Source organism: Danio rerio, chromosome 17 (genome assembly GCF_049306965.1).
Source record: "Danio rerio strain Tuebingen ecotype United States chromosome 17, GRCz12tu, whole genome shotgun sequence".
Lineage (NCBI taxonomy): Eukaryota > Metazoa > Chordata > Actinopteri > Cypriniformes > Danionidae > Danio > Danio rerio.
The window spans coordinates 16,001,661-16,019,431 of NC_133192.1; the positions used below are offsets into that span (position 1 = coordinate 16,001,661).

Below are 17,771 nucleotides of genomic sequence, written 5' to 3' on the forward strand. Positions count from 1 at the left end.
GAAAAACAAAAACTATAGAAGTCAATACTTACAGATATCTAACATTCTTCCAAATATTTTCTTTTGTGCTCAACGGAAAAAGAAATCTCATGAAGATTTGAAATAGTAAATGATGACAATTGAAATTTTTGAGTGAACTATCCATTTAAACCATAAAATAAAAAGAAAACTGAAAGATAAAATTTGAAGTTTAGTTTCTTTGTCAAAATAAAAAATGTATCACTCTGGACTATCAAAACTTTGATGGTGGTCTGCTCAAATCTGTCAATCACTCTCCAGCCTGACCAATATTGGCTTAATTTCAATTATGCTAGGTTACATTTATTTTTGATTATTATAATATATACATGATTTAAGATCATGTCTGCAATAATAGCTTTATGGTAACAAGTTATAAACTTGCCATTGTGTTCACATCCTCAACAGAAACGACTGTGATTGACCGTTATCAATTCACCAAACTCATGGCTGTTTATTGCGAGCAACCACAGATACAGGGACACTAGAGGGTTTTAAAGCCACGATTCATCAGCAGATCGCTTGCATGTCAGCTTGTAGACAAAGCAGCTGATCGACGTGACTTTGAAACCCTCCATTGTCCCTGTATTTGTGGTTACTTGTGGTGTGTGTGACTTTAACAGTGGTGAGTTTGGTGAACTAATGCCCTTCACAGCAAATCCCAGTAATTTCTGTTGAGCAAGTAAACATACCGGCAAATCAGCGATGTTTAAGAATGTGTTCAACAGCGTTCAAATCTTAGCGGGAAATGGACGTTTTTAAAATTTCAGAACCGATTGCTATTGAATTCCAGTATTGTGACAACACTACAATACCGTACCATATCGCTTGGTGCAGGGATGTCTAACGTCGGTCCTGGAGGGAAGGCATCCTGGAGAGTTTAGCTCCATCCCTAATCAAACACACCTGAACCAGCTAATCAAGCTCTTACTAGATATACTAAAAACTTCCTGGCAGAGGTGTTGAAGCCAGTTGGAGCTAAACTCAGCAGGACACAGGCCTTCCAGGACCGAGTTTGGACACCTCTGGATTAGTGGAAACATGAGTTAAGATAAGCAACATTGACAAGGTTGAACAGAGAGCATATAATTGATACTAACTGCAACTAAATATTTTGATCAATGAGCTGGCCTAAAATGCTTTTTTTTATGAAACTCACTGAGAGGAAAATCATTTTCCAGATCAGGCTGTTCCTTTGTCAAATTGGTGGTTGGAGGCGTATGGTCCTCAGCTTCAGCTGACGGCTCCTCTGCTTCAGTTGCTGGCACCGCTGGCTTCACGCTGGCTCCTGCATCCTCAGTTTCTGCCCAGCTTAATGGTGTCGATTGGGCCTCTGACTCCAGATCTCCACTGTAAGTGCTGCCCTGGTCTAAACATGACAATAAATCACAAATTAATTTAACACTTGCATAGAGAAGCTTGGAGAAGCAAATGGACGAGTGATACTAAATTCTTTATTTACCATGGGACGCAGGTTTGTCTTTTCCCTTCTCCGGCTCATCATCTTCTACCGAGCTCTGTGCAGGCAGGCTGCATTTAGTGTCTTTCTGTTCAGGAGCATCTTGAGGTCCTGGAATAACCATGGGTACGGGCACCTGGACGAGAACAGCATGAAATCAAAGATTAGCTTCAAACTATGGTGTCAACTCGATTAGATAATTAAAGAACCCCTGATATACTTAAAGTGAAATAGTAGGATTTGAGTTTATGGGATGTGTAAAAACAAACAAAGTTTAGTAGTTTGTCATTTCAGACATTCAAAAACAGCTAGCCAAAGCCAACTAAGTAACACTCAGTTACTGAAAAGTAACAAAAAAAAGTAAGTGAAAGTAACACTGAGGCGGAGTACATTTACATGAACACCAATAGTCTGATTTAATACGATTAAGACAATCCTCTGATTAAGAGTCGACCATGTAAAAAGTGATTCTAGAGGACATTAATCCGACAGGTCAAAATCAAACTAAACAGAAATCAAATGAAGACATGTGGATGTGCATTAAACAGCAAAACTGTCAAGTTATTTAGAAAATGTTTTTAGCCCAAATCAAATCGAAAAAAGAAATTAGCCTTTGCAAAGATCTCATACCGGTAGAGGGAACCCCATTGGGAAGGGTGTGTATTGGGTGTACAGATGCATTGGCACTGGGATGTAGACTGGCATCGGAATAGGCACCGGCACAGGCACATACCTCACAATCTCTCCGTTTTCATTAATCACTGTGAACAGAAAAAAAAAGTGTGAAATCAATATTTAAGTATTGTGTATTATGGCAGTATAACAATGTCAAGAAAGGAAAGAAGGCCAACCTTTTTCAGACATGTTTGGAGGGACTGGCGGCTCTGGCTGACACTGGACACCCTGCTCTTCCGTAATAGGTCTGCACATAAGAGCTTTGTTCTTCAACATTCTTCGATGTGGAATAGCACCCACTGCAGCATCCGTTTGTGTGCTAGCCTGTAAGAAAGAGCAATAATGTTTGAGGGCTAAAATCAACATTATAAAACAGTAATTAATGGCGTTCTTATTTTTACAAAATATTAAAAGGTACTAGAGTTGAGGTCATTATCATCACACTCATATGTTTTTATTTAATGCCATGTCAGCAACAAGGCCTGTTTTCATGGCAAAAACAGCAATAATAAATATACAATTAAAAACCGCAAACAAACAAATACATAAATTAGATAATACTTTTAATGCTAATACATTATTGTTGAGGTCAAAAGTAGTTAAAATGTTTCCAAATATTACTTAAAATAGCAAAACTTAGTTTTAAAAAGTTCAATATGTTGATTTGCCACTCAAGAAACATTATTTTTATTACTTATTGTGCAGCTAAATGTATTTTGTTTTCCTGGACTCATTAGCACGTTCAAATTAACAGATCCCATTAGAAATACAGTGGTCCCTCATCATCTTTTTCTCAATCTATGTGTTTTTATCATATTGTAATGTGGTATAGCTGAAAAACTAAACTGTATTTTTATATTGTCTTTACTTTTTATTGATTATTATTATTTTTCATAAGTCGTGTGTTGTGTTCTCGCAGTCTTGCGTTTTTTTTGCATTTTGACATGCTTCTATTTTTTTTTTACAGCGCATTGTGTTCTGTGTCCTGATTGGCTGTGAACCATTGTCAATCAATTTACTCCATGCCGTGTTTCCGTTACAGTACAGAATGCGTTCAGCTCGCCAAATTTACATAAATCTTTGATCTCTAGCAGTGCGACTCTGAAGTGAGGTACTGTATGTTTAAAAGTTTTCTCCCCAACAAACCTCTTAACATCGACAAAACAGTCCACCATTAATAGCACCCATAGTAGCACCCAAAAGGCAGAGGAAGATGCTAACCATCGTACAAAGTTTGACTTCTGCACATGCTAAAGGAAGTTCAATGTTATGCAAGTGTTTAAACAGGAGAGAAAAGCATGTAGTGACGGGTTTTATTGCCTTAAAAGGCCTAAAATAATTGTAAAAAATAAAGCTGACTACTTTGCGGATTTCACCTGTTGCTGGCTATTTTTTAGAATGTAACTTCCGCGATTAACGAGGGACCACTGTAAAAACATTGTCAATTTTTTTTATTTAATGTATACTTAAAAAGTTAAATTATTTTCAAACCTCTGAAAGGCAGTGTCTTCTAAACTACCCCCAATGACAGGGGGTTGCTTGGCGATTTCCAAAATCAAATGCATTTTATTAAACTATTAGAATTACTATATTTTAACCATAAACCAAAGACAAAAATTGTAGTTTTTAATAGTAAAAAAAAACCAACAACCTCCAAATGAAAAGCCATCAGCCTTCAAATGATTTTTTTTCATAGTATTGGTGTGTTTACGTTAGATTACCAACACAAGCAACACTGTCAGCTGCAGCAGATTGATTTTATAGCACCAGGTTAAACTTTGACACCTTTATGGCAATCAAATACATTAAAAATGAATGCAGACCACAACTGAACATTGAGGATGATCTCGGAGTGGCGTTCTCAAAAATTAAACCAAGAATAGACTTGTGCTGAAAACATTGTGACCCCCAGTCTCTTTAGGCAAGGTTAATATTAATTAAACAAATTAATAAATGATTATAAAAATGATATGGTTGTTAGACTGTTGCACTTTTTTGTGTTGCCAATATGTTTGTGTGTGTATAGGTCTATTGTTGTGTGCGCAACATTTGTATAGCTATAACCACCACTGAGGAATTTGGGGGTTGCAAGTGATTGCATTGCTATTTCGGGGCCAAGAGCTGAAAAGTTTAGTGACGTCTGTTCTAAAGCCCTATTAAATACTTTGTTAAACATTTTGTAACCCAATGTATGTGTGCATCAGTACTTACTTCGCCAATATTTTTTGAGCTGGCATTTGAGGTAGGCAGAGCTCCTGCAAAGAAATTGTATTTAATTAAAACATACAATTTTGTAATAACGAAAAAATGAAACATGAGAAATGAATACCTGTGAGAGCGGTATTCCCTGGTAATGTGGAGGCCAGTGACACCACACCACCGATTACAGGCATGTCTTTTGACAGAGATAACGGAGCTTGAACTGTAGTGGTGTTAGAAACAGTACCTTCAATAAAAAAACAGCATGTGTGAGTCTGTGTCTATATACAACCAGTTTTGATAATCACATTTAACATTTTCATAAACATGACTCATTTTGCTAAATAAAAATATGGTTAAAGAAATCCTTTTATGCTTTCAAGATGTAATAAAAGTCTGAAATCCTAGAATGTGTCTGACGTTTTAACTCAAAACACCTCATTGATTATAATACCATGCTGTAAATGCCTCTTTTTGGGTGAAAGTAAAAATGTTTTTTGTGTGTTTCTTTATATGCAAATGAGCCGAGTCCCAACCTTTATTCCAGATAAGAGGATGGAGTCTCTACGGCTTGTGCATGTTACTCCATCAACAAACAAAACACTGGCTTGCGTTTAAAAACCTGGTCAAGTTAGAGCCTTGATTTAAGGTTTTATAAATGCACAATTAAAAGCTGCACAAAAAGCTGGTTATCCCAGAACTATTAAACACAGTTCACTTTCGTGTTAAGAGACAGTTCACCCAAAAATGTACTCATTCTTTCCAAAACTTTGAGATTCTTAGTTTTGATATTAGATAAGAATACTAAAAGATATTATGAAGAATGCTGAAAACAAGTAACCATTCACTTCCATGGTAGAAAAAACAAACATTATGGAAGTCAATGGTAACAGGTTTTCAGCTGTTATGTGGATCAGTGTAGATTGTTTTGGTATGGTTGTGTGTTTTGTTTCTGCGCTTGTTTTGGGTGAAGCTTGCAAAAGCTTGCCCATATTGGTTGACACAGGTGACCTCATTGGGATTCTATATAAGGCCAATGGCAATGTCGGCTCAGTATCTCTCTCTCACACTGTCTGGCTGTTAATGTGTTACTTTTTTGCTTTATTTATTTATTTTAATACTTTGTTTATTTTTGTAGCAAGTAGTGGATATTAACTTTTATAGTTACATTATTTATTTAGTTCACCAAGGGAAGCAGTGGCCCGGAAGATTTTTTATTCTTTTTTTTACGGGAGCTAGGTAAGATCTCTCCTAAAAGAACAGCTATCGTCAGGGAACTGTTTTGTTGCAGTGCCACTGTTATTTGCTACTAATTTCTGTTTCTTCTTGTAAGGTTGATTTAAATTAGATTAAAAATATATTGACGGGGACGTCAATTTGTCTGTCTCATTCATATGTTTGGCTCAAATCATGATTTCATTAATGGAGTCAGTTTTGGATTTTGGGCCGTAACATCAGCTTTCTCCAAAATATCTTAGTTTGTGTTTAAGTAAAGGGTAAGTAAATGATGAAAGAGCTTACATTTTTGGGTGAACTATCCCTTTAAATAAACCAATTTGGCAAAAGCAAAAACAAACACCTGGGGAATATTATGATTTGCACATACATGGAAGAAATATCTGAACTACAATTAAGGTGAATTTAGAAACTGCTAAGTGAAATTGAGTTAGTAAAACATACAATGGGACCCATACATATTGTAACTTGGCAAAGCTACATGAAGAACTACATGGTGACGTACCGTTGCTCAATGGCTGATGAGGTGTAATGCACTTTGAACAGAACTGCAGCAAACAGGACAGGTTACAAAAGTGTCTTGTGACTCCATCCCAGACAAGGCTTTCCTTTAGCGAGCCCTGATTCTTACAGCCGCTACACTTGGCCATCTGACACGACAAATTCATGTGTGAATAATCAAAAATGACTAGTATGAGAAAAAAACAATTGTCCCTCAATTTGCAATATCATTACTCTGTTATAATGCTGCTCTGTGCAGTCTGAGCATGCATCACCAAATCGTACATAGTTCTTGTCACTACTTAAAATAGATTCTTTCTCTGGATTTGAACATTCATTAATACATTTGGCATACTCAAATACATTAGTCTATTGTTTTACATAAGTATATTGGTTCTATTGTTTTATTATATATATTTTTTCAATACAAAAATAAAAAAACACATATAAATAAATGCATATATACATAAAAAATTAAGAACAGAATCCAAAAAAAAAAAGAAAGAAATATTTTTAAAAAGCTGCATCTCTAACCTCATAAAAGAGGACAGTGTAGAGCGACATGCATTCCTCTGTGCAAAACTCCTCCAGTTTCCCCCCAAAAAAGTTCTGAATGGTTTTGTGGGTCATGTTTTGACAGTAGGCACAAACCCGGCATTGACCTCCATGTCGTTTGGCAAGCTCATGCTTGAAAAGAAGTTTACAGCCTATAAAAAGAAAAATGAATGTAAATTAACTAGAGTAATTCAACATTTAATTGTAACAATGGCACGTGAACCACGTTAAATTTACAATTAAATCACATGGTTCGACTCTTAACCAAAGACACTTATAAACATGTTAGTATTATGACATAAGTATACAATTATACCAATGCAAGCATAATAAATATATAACATAAGTATAACCAACCTTCACAACAGAAAGATCTGGGCTGTTTTTCGTATGTAATAATGTCTTTGACCACTTTCTCTAGTTTGCAGTACTCGCATAAAGCTTTTACGTTGCCTTCCTTCTTATATGTGTCACAGCACGCTCGCGAACAGAACAAACCTGCATGACCCTGAGAAAGAAAAGAAATATCATGAACATATTATTTATATGTTTAGGTTATTTATATATTAATACAAGAAACTGCTGGAGAATTGGGTAACAAATGTGGTAATTTATAACCATACTTCCAAAACTGAATGATTGTATAAGGAATTATGAAAGTATTCTGTATCAAAAAGGTTTTCTAAAATACAAGTTTAAATATAAAAAATGAGGTGGTTTAATTAAATATGCGCTAATCTGAATACATTTTTAGCACAACAATTTGAACATTGTATTGGTAAGGTTCAAAATTCTTGTTTTTCTTTGGACACATTAGAGTCAAAAGTTTTTAAAAAGAGGATTTGGGGAATCAATTTTAATTACTCCATAATTCAGAAAATACTGTTAAAAGCCAGGGGGAAAAAATATTTACTAATTGTTGTGAAATAATATGCATACAAACAAACTATTAACGAACACAAGGCCTGTCACAATAAGCAATATATCGACTTATTACACAACACAAAGACATGACAAATATATATATATATATATATATATATATATATATATATATATATATATATATATATATATATATATATATATATATATATATATATATATATATATATATATATATATATATATATATATATATATATTGGAGTTGTCAGTGTCAGTATGGTTAAAAAATACACTATATTATTTACTATAAATTACTATAGAACATTTTCGTGTGGGTGTCTGACAACTGAAAATAAATCTGGTAGCAGATATCGCAGCCTCTGTTATGCTGTGTTAACACCAGTTACAAAGACGCGAAAAGTCATCCTGTGGCGCACAAATGATGTGATTCGCAAGAATGAGCTGGCGCGAGTTGAACGTTTTGCATGTTTAAATGGGTACTGGCGTGTTTCGCACGAATTGCTCAAGTTGGAAAATCTGAACTTCAGTAGAGATTCACGACGTGTTAACCAATCATCAAAGCTTGCTCTTGTAGGGGAGTAATTGTGACGTAGTGCCTGTTGTTGGAAGTCCTCTTGCTGGCACTTGACAATAGTTCATCAAATTGGGCTCGGCTCAGTCAGAAGCACAGAGGAAAGCTTCCGTCATCCAGGTATTATTTCTAGAGGAGTTGATGAACTCACAGGTGCATCTCTTAAAGGGTCTAGCAGACACAGACACTGCAACTAACAAATATACACTGTTTTTTAGCCTTTCTAAAGCACATAAAGCACAACTACTATCTCAATAAAATCCATGTTAGCCATTTAGCAATGAAGCTAGAGTCACCGGGCAGACAGATGCCCTGCCCATGATGCGAATTCACATTTATTGTGATGCGAATTAGACATGTAAATGAAGCGAGCAATCTCAAAATGCTGCGCCTGGTGTGAACACAGCATTACTTTTTACCTTGCACTTTTTTGTTAACATTTATTATTAAGATATGCATTTTCACATAATGATTCCAATTTCTATTTATTAAATTGTTAAAATAATCATGATAATTTTTTTAAATATTCTTAAGAATAAAAAATGATGTGTTCTTTGGAGGAGTGTACTTGCATTGTGATATTATAGTGTCATTCTGGCATTGTATAATGAGCGGCATAAAATGGTCTTAAAATAACAATAATATCATTTTTTGCAATATATCTTGATGCAATATATCCTAAACCAAACAATAGATATCATGACAGGCCTAACGACCTACGTCTCTGTAAAAAAACTAAATTATGAATTGATGAAGGACAAAAAACTAATTCTGAGAAAATTACCCTTAAATATAAATTACAATTAAAATCTGCAGACACAAATTGATCAAGTATGACAAAAAAACACTTAAAAGTGAATTTTTTACATGTTCTTCATATTAAAGTGTAAAAATGCTTTATAAAAAGCCAAAAAGCCCCAAATCTCAATATTGAATGAAGTGTTTTTGTCTGCACAGTCTCACCTTTAAGTATGATTTCACAAAACAGAAAAAAAAAGCATCCAATACTGTCTGGAGCTTATTATAAAGGTGTTTTATAAAAATAAAATAACACTTTCAGTTGCATTACTGTTAGTGTTGCATAGCTGTGATTCAGCCAGCAGCTGTACCTTGAACTGGAAGACCTCAGGCTTGGAGCTGAAGTGGTTCTGGCACTGTCTGCATGTCAGTCGCATCGGGTCTGAGGACGAGGGAGGTTTGCTCGGCCACTGCTGCTGCTGCTGGGTGTCCTGCGAGTTCATCACACCAGGAGCAGGCACGTATGTGGGAACTGGATTTGGGTTTGATGGTGGTACAAATGGTGGAGGAGGTGGAAGAGGAGGAGGAGGAGGAGGAGGATTGTGGCTTGTGCTGGATGAGTTTTGAATGGGCTGGAGATGGTCAGCAGTGGGACGAGGTGGAGGGGGAACGGCACTCTGGGGCTGGGGTGTATGTGAAGTACCATTCATCTGATTATGAGGCACAGGAGAGTTTAGCTTCTCCTGCAGGAAAGAAAAAAAAAAATCATGATTTGTTGTATTAGAATATTGAAGACAAAAGAGAGCAGATGCAACGTACACATGAAAACAAACATGTGAACAAGCTATTCTTTCTGTCATGACGTCCTGAAGTGTTGTTGTTTATTATGACTCACTATTCAAGATTAAACAATCAATTACTGTGCCTCTATTGTGTTGTTTATGAATCATCTCAACACCCTATGATCATGCAAAAATTAAACTGATATTGTAGATTCTGAACCCAGCAGTGTGAGGAAGCGAGAAACTAATGCTTCAAATACACTGCTTTGATCAGGAAAATCAACATCAGAGTTTTTAAATGACATTTGGAGTTATGAAGACATTCACAACGTAACTGATGTTATTATAATCAGAAATGATTCCTGAACACAAAAAAATATTCAAATGATTTCTGTAGAATCATGTTACAGGGAAGAATAATATAGAATGAAGTAATGCTAATGATGCTGAAAATTTAGCTTTGAATCACAGAATTAAATGACTTTCTTTTATATATATTCTCTACTAATTTATAACAATATACAAAATATGCTAAATCATTCTAACCACTCATCATAATAAAATGTATATTGGAAACAGCAAATTAAGGATTTGTACCTGGAATTTGCCCACACAATCTAATGAGCAGAAGTTTCTGATAGAGCCATCAGAAATGGCAAGATGATACTGAGGAATGACAACCTTCTTGCAAGATGTGCATGGGAAAGCAGTGCCTAAAGAAAAGCAAGATTGCTTAGTAATAAAGAACAAATGAACAAGTTAATCTCAAACAAATAAATGCAAAATCTAAAGAGAAGACTGAAAAAAATATAATTTACTTTCACTAACAATATTAACAAAAAAGCATGTTTGTCATACATTGAAGGCAATAACGTTTTCTTTCTTTATTTTTTTATTTACAAATGAACATTCTGGAAAATAAAACTTTTAGCTAAATGAAAACTGAAATAAGCTATCAAAACAAAAATGATAAATATGTAATAATTCACACAGGTGGTGATATTTTGAGCATTCCTCAGATTCATTAAAACTTATTTTAAAAATCAGAGTTTACTTTTACATTGTCAAAATTTCATTTAATAAATAATTGTGTTACTTTTACACAACCAAAGCTAGATCAAACATTTCAATTAAAAAAAATAAATAATACATATACACTCACCGACCACTTTATTAGGTACACCTGTCCGACTGCTCCTTAACTCAAATTTTTAATCAGCCAATCACATAGCAGCAGCTTAATGCATTTATGGTCAAGACGATCTGCTGCAGTTCAAACTGAGCACCAGATTAAGGAAGGAAGGCAATTTAAGTGACTTTGAACGTGGTGTGGTTGTGGTGCCAGACAAGCTGGTCTGAGTATTTCAGAAACTGCTGATTTACTGTAATTTTCACAAACAACCATCTCTAGGGTTTACGGAGAATGGTCCGAAAATATCCAGTGAGTGGCAGTTCTGTGGACGTAAATGCCTTGTTGATGCCAGAGGTCAGAGGAAAATGGCCAGACTGGTTCAAGCTGATAGAAAGGCAAAAGTAACTCGTTACAAACCAAGGTATGCAGAAGAGCATCTCTGAAACCATCCAACTATGAAGCAGATGGGCTACAGCAGCAAAATATCACACCGGGTGGCACTCCTGTCAGCTAAAAACAGGAAACCGAGGCTACAATTCGCAAAGGCTCACCAAAACTGGACATTAGAAGATTGGAAAAAACGTTGCCTGGTCTGAAGAGTCTCGATTTCTGCTGCAACATTCGGATGGTAGGATCAGAATTTGGCGTCCATAACATGAAAGGATGGTTCCATCCTGCCTTAAATCAACGGTTCAGGCTGGTGGTGTAATGGTGTGGGGGATATTTTCTTGGCACACTTCTGGCCCATTAGTTACAATTGAGCATCATGACAATGCCACAGCCAATTTGAGTATTGTTCCATTCCTTTATGACCACAGTGTACCCAACTTCTAATGGCTACTTCCAGCAGGATAATGCTCCTTGTCATAAAGCCCTAATCATCTCAGAATGGTTTCTTGAACCTGACAAGGAGTACACTGTACTGGCCTTCACAGTCACCAGATCTCAATCCAATAAACACCTTTGGGATGTGGTGGAACGGGAGATTCGCATCATGGATGTGCAGCCGACATATCTGCAGTACTAGTAAGGTGTACCTAATAAAGTGGCCGGTGAGTATCCATTTTAGAGTAATAAGAATAATAAAAATGAGAAATAAACAAAAAAATGTACAGCTAAAAAAAACCTTTTTTGCTCTTGCAAAGCAATGTCTTGTAATTTTGTGATAAACTGTGACCTGGACACATAAGAAAGGACATTTGTAATGATGCTTATTTACCTGTCAAACTGGGAGATGCTTGACTCAAAGCCACACATCTCTGAGAGCAGAAGAACTCAGTGACGCCCTGTATGTTCGTGCCCTCCATCATCTGATCAATGTTTCTGATATCTTGGCAGTATGGACAGTGAAGCCGCTTGCCACTCTTCTTCGTCACCATAAGAAAGACAACAGATTTAACTCCACAGTGATTTGGTTTCTAAAGTCACATTTATGTCCTGTTCATTGTTTTTTTACTTTTATTCCTTTTACAATAAATTAGAAAATATGATCAGGAAAAAAAATTTAACCCGCACATCCCATTATCCCATAACTACAGTTCTTTTGTGCAATAATGAAGTACCTGTTTATAATTGGCGATGCATTCGACGCAGCAAAACTTCTTAATACTATCGTCTATCTGAACCAGGTGATAGTTTCCTGAGGCTTTACAGTTGCCACAGTTTTCACAGTAGCTCATGTAGAGGTTTCGGGAGGATCTGAAGCGTGCAAAGCATTCATCGCTGCACAGCTTGTGCACGGCACCCAAATGAGTCACTTCATGCTGAATCTGGAATGAAAAGAAAAACAGCTCATGGCTTAAATGCTGCATTTAACTGCGTGGAGTCCAAGTCGCTTTGACCTTCTCTGACCTTGTGTTGGGTTAAAGTGTTATTTATACAAGCCTTGCATGACATCAGTGTGCCATAAGTGTTGTGTTTTTTAACATGATGCATAGGCTGAGCACAAGCATGAATTGTTTATCTGAGTTATTTTTTGGTCTGTTTAGTTTTTAATTACCATACTCTGCACATGTACACTACATGACGAAAGTCTTGTTGTTGATCCCAGTTGTAAAAGCAACAAATAATAACTTGATTTCTAGTTGATCAGAAGGCAGATTTTAGCAGGTTGGTTTTCCTGAAAAATCATCTGCTGAACTGCATCTTAGTCCCCACAAATACTCCAGAAGACCAACTGGAACCTGCATGGACCCAAGATTCTTATAGAAATCAGTAGCTGAAAGTTAGCTGAAGGACAAATCATGGTCATTGATCATTGGCCAGCCTAGTCACCAAACATAAACATTATTGAGCATGTCTGGAATAAAATGAAGGAGGAGGCATTAAAGATAAATCCAAAGGTTCTTGATGAACTCTGAGAGTCCTGCAGGAATGCTTTCTTTGCCATTCCAGACGATTTTATCAAGTTATTTGATTCATTGCAGAGATATATGGATGCAGTCATACACAATATTCTTTCTTTTTCCACTGCAGTGACCTTAAAGGGTCACAAAACACCAAGACACATTTTTTGATCTGTTGACAGTCGTATATGAGTCCCAGACTGCCAAAAACACTATTAGGACACATATATTACAGTAAAAAGTGAAAATTGATTGATTTTGCGTTTATTCGAGCAAATTCGTACTTCCGGTTTAAAACAAATTTTTGAAGCTGCGTCACACCCATGAGATCTTAGATCTGTATTCCAGCTTGTAGACTGGTGCCTTATTACATCTCTGAGTGTGCTGCATTAATGCATGAGTAAGACTTGGTTTAAACCAATCAGTGCACTCTATCGTGCAACTTCATTAATATTTATTAAAGTTACAGTGTTCAGACGGCAGAGAGACGCCACGTTGTGTTGCCAAAACAAGCAGTGTTGCTTTTATAATTTGCTGCAGTAAAGGTTTTGTTTTCATTTTCTCTCTATGAGAGCACAGCTGGATTCACATGTGGATTACAGTCCACGCGACGCTCGACAACAGTACGCGTCTAAGGAACATTGTTTACCCGAGAGCGTAATTAGTTCGTATTGTACTAACTATTACACCGAGTTAGCACATGTTAGCACCACAATCAAACTTACCGTCGTGTAGGATTTTCACCGCATTTTGTGACAGGAATAACACACACAGCTTTCTGGCGCTACCTGCCGAGTGCATCTAATGGCCAGTTTCCACTGAGTGTTACGGTACGGTACGGTACGCTTTTATGGCTCAGATGACGGAGACACTGCCACTGTCAAAAGCCACCACTTTTTTGGCACCCTTTCGGAGAAAGGGTACCAAAAGGTGGAGCTACACGTGCAGCTGAACGCTGATTGGTTACAGAGATACATCAAGCACTAGCTCGTGGAGCTACACAGAACAACAAAGGAACCTCCATGTTTTTTTAAATACAAAGCTGAGAAATTACATGGAAAAACTACATGCACATTATAACCAGCCATGGATGAACCGGGCTCAAACAAACCTTGTCGTACCGACCCGAACCGTACCATACTATACGAGTCAGTGGAAACGAGGCATAAGTTTCTGGGAAATGCAGAGGGTTTTTTTCTCTCATTCTCCTTGCGGTATCAAACATTGCAGGAAAATTACACGCTTAGAGCAGTTCCTCGAATCAAATATCTAGTTTGTCAAGAGGGACATGAATGAAATTCCTGAATGAAAGAGCCAAACTGCAGTTAAAGTCCACCAATTAATAATGTCAAATAATTCGATTACTGATGTGCAAGTAAACACAGTCACTGTCTTTTCACCTGTGTGTGTGTGTGTGTTACAACACAAAGTTGGTGGTTTTAATTTACGGTAGCCTTGGGCATGTTCATAAACTGTGTGTGAGAGGACTACAAATTGCCGGACTCAGTAAAAAAAACTCTAAACAAATTGCAAAGTATTGTTCTGTTTCTGCAATAATAGGCAGTCTTCATGTGTGGAGAAGACGATGCCATCTCTATCCTTAATCCATTTACTTAATACTGCACGCAGAATGGATTGAGTGTCTAATAGTGCCAGGCAAAAGATCATCAATGGTTGCATGCTGCTTGTATTGGGCTCCTTACGATTATTTGGATGCTGTGTTGTTTTAATAGTATTAGTCATTCCAAATAAAATGAATCAAATGTGTTGACTCTGAAAATCAGGGCGTGCCCCAATCAACACTCCCATATTTATGCAAAATTTTTACATACTCTCCCTCTTTTGCTCCTCCGGCACTCCCCTCTAAACAGAGCTGGATACGCCCACTTTCCAGATTTTTTCCAAAGTAGAGGTGTGAAAAACCCTGCTGAAACAAGGGGGTTTCACAGCCCTTTAAATTCAATACTGTACATCACTTCTGTTTTCTAAGCGAAGCCAGACCTTACTGCTCTAATTAAATAATTAAAAATCAAGGCATGATCATATTGTATTTTGGTAAAATAAGTGTAATCTAGAGGCCTTTGCCTTTTAAATAAACTACTTCTGATTCCAAATGATCAACCAGAAGACAAGTTATTATTTGTTGTTCCTAAAATTTGGATAGATGACAAGACTACAGACTGCACATTTACTACAGATGCTTGCATATTGTGCTGCAGCTGAATTAAATGGGAATATGTTGTTCTGCCCAATTAGCACCCTTATTTGATGCAGAAGAGGCTAACAAAGTAGATTTTGCAGTTCTTTTTGGTGCACAAAAGTGTTTTTGAAGCTTCAAATAACTTAAGTTTAACCACTGAAGTCACGTGGAGCATTTTGAAAATGTTTTTGGTTCCTTTTCTGAACATTTCTGGATTGTTATTGTCTATGTAGAGTCAGACGGCTCTCGAAATTCATCTATTAGAAAAATATTTTAATTTGTGTTTTGAAGATGAACAAAGGTCTTGGGAGATTGGAACAACATGAGGATGAGTAATTAATAACAGAATATTCATTTTCCAGTGAGCTAATGCTGTAATCAAATTAATTAAGCCCATGGGGGAGCAAAGTCAAACAATGAAATGCTTTTTTTTTTTTTTTTTTTTAATGCGTGGTTAAGCTTTACCTCTTTGACTAACTTGCAGACATTGCAGTGTGTGAACAGATCTGGAGGTGCATCTTCATATCGGTCTCTATAAATACTTAGACAAGCCTGGCTGCAGAATTCCTTTAGTGTGTTCATGGAGCCCACAGGGATGGTAATCAAGTCCTTTAGATTGACAATGACCCTTTGAGACAACAGAGGAAAAAAAATATCAGTTCCACCATTCATTTAATTTGCATTCATTTATACATGGTCAAATCTAATTTCCATAATTTCATCTGAACAATCAGTTATACAATTTTAAAGGGAGAGTAAAAGTTTGTCTTAAAAGGATAGTTTACCCTTCAAATTTGCATTCCAATGCATGTCCTTTTAAATTAGCATCTTTTGCAACTAAAAACCTGAATAGTGCATTTTTCAGAATATAAGACGAATTTTTTGAAAATGAAACATGCTAAATAATACATTTAAAAATGTATTTATGTAAAAAAACAATGCAATAAAGATTTTGCATAATGCAATATATATTGTTTTTTTCAGTAGTCTTACAGTAATAATATATACATCTTAACATCTTAATTGGCAAACACTAACTCATTTTGGAAAATAAGCCAATTTTTATATTCATTGCTGAATGCCCGCGATGTCATGTTATAAATGCTCTGCCTCATTTTTAACCCTTTTGTATTGTTCAAATCAAGCCCCATTGACTTCCATTATAAAGGTTATATTTATTTTTATTTCAAAACCATGACACCATCTAATTAGGCATTTTTTAATTGTTTGTGGCTTTCCCTGTTGGGAAGAGGTAAAAATATTATTTTATTATTATGTCATTTTTACTGTTGATCATTAGTTGACATCATTAACCACTCAGATAGGCATGTGCAAAAAAGTTTCTAGCCTTTATATAAAGTTCTATTGAGTAAGGTAGTAAATTTTTCAAGAGTGTATTGTTGAGTTTTTGAAAACTTTCAGACCATTACAAAATAAGTGACAATAAGATCTGTCACCAAAAAATCATTCAATTTGCTGAAACAGAGAAAGTTGTGGACAAATTAAGACTTAAAAATCACCTCAGAGTGGATGAAAACATCCTCAACAGTAGAGCTGTGCGATTAATTGAATTTGAAACGTTGCAATTAGCTAATCGCAAGAGGCTGCGATATGAAATATGTATTATTTATTTTAACAAGTGCATGCATGGTGTCTTACTAGCCCAGGGGTCGGCAACCCAAAATGTTGAAAGAGCCATACTGGACCAAAAAAAATAAAAACAAATATGTCTGGAGCCGCAAAAAATTAAAAGCCTTATATAAGCCTTATAATGAAGGCAACACATGCTGTATGTATTTATATTAGCTATATTAGCCTACTATAAAAATGATTTAGTTGGCTACAAATACATACTGAGCCTTCATGATTAAATGTTTTTTTTTCCCTGCAGTGCATCCTGTAGAGAATGACGCACCACGTGACTACTCTGTTGTACGATGCCGTCTCAAGTTTACCTTAATTGCAATATTAATGCATTATGTTTAATGTTCGAGTTTAACTTCATTACAATATTAATGAATTATGTTTAATGTTAAAGTTTAACTTTATTACAATATCAATGAATTATGTTTAATGTTCAAGTTTAACTTCATTACAATATTAATGCATCATGTTTTGCTTTGATGAAATTAAAGAAATGCAGTAAAGAAATCAGATTTTTGATGTTTTTTATTTTGAGGATTCCAAAAAACAACATCAAAATGAACGTGCATAACGTGCCCCTTACTGGGAATGTGCTCAACAAGGAAGGGTCAATCTCCAGGGGTGTGTGACAAGGAAAGACAGTCTCGTTTTTTCCTTTCGCCACTCGCAAAATCTGCTCCCAAATGCAGTTTGCATATCAACGATCGCACCTTGTAAATAATCACAGTCGAGTGAGTGATCGGGATGGGCTTCTTTGAATTCTCTCAGGGAGGGAAAATGAGAGAGCGTGCCCCGCTGTACATCTTT

General features: G+C 36.0%; 1 protein-coding gene across 9 annotated transcripts in view; it reads right to left on the minus strand.

Moving 5' to 3' along the window:
- Window positions 1-17,771, minus strand: part of si:ch211-266o15.1 — a 49,297-nt gene that overhangs the window by 17,774 nt on the left and 13,752 nt on the right. For 5 of the 9 annotated variants that reach the window (XM_073928259.1, XM_073928256.1, XM_009292902.5 and 2 more), the window contains exons 9-22: window positions 15,786-15,948; window positions 12,338-12,544; window positions 11,995-12,142; window positions 10,241-10,356; window positions 9,233-9,604; window positions 7,001-7,151; window positions 6,623-6,795; window positions 6,093-6,237; window positions 4,482-4,598; window positions 4,364-4,407; window positions 2,329-2,476; window positions 2,108-2,238; window positions 1,481-1,613; window positions 1,178-1,387 (exon numbers count right to left, since the gene is read on the minus strand). In XM_073928259.1, coding sequence (XP_073784360.1) covers window positions 1,178-1,387; window positions 1,481-1,613; window positions 2,108-2,238; window positions 2,329-2,476; window positions 4,364-4,407; window positions 4,482-4,598; window positions 6,093-6,237; window positions 6,623-6,795; window positions 7,001-7,151; window positions 9,233-9,604; window positions 10,241-10,356; window positions 11,995-12,142; window positions 12,338-12,544; window positions 15,786-15,948 — 2,258 coding nt within the window. The remainder of the gene's footprint in view (window positions 1-1,177; window positions 1,388-1,480; window positions 1,614-2,107; window positions 2,239-2,328; window positions 2,477-4,363; window positions 4,408-4,481; window positions 4,599-6,092; window positions 6,238-6,622; window positions 6,796-7,000; window positions 7,152-9,232; window positions 9,605-10,240; window positions 10,357-11,994; window positions 12,143-12,337; window positions 12,545-15,785; window positions 15,949-17,771) is intronic. The other 4 variants (XM_073928260.1, XM_073928258.1, XM_073928257.1 and 1 more) reach the window with 1 other exon arrangement.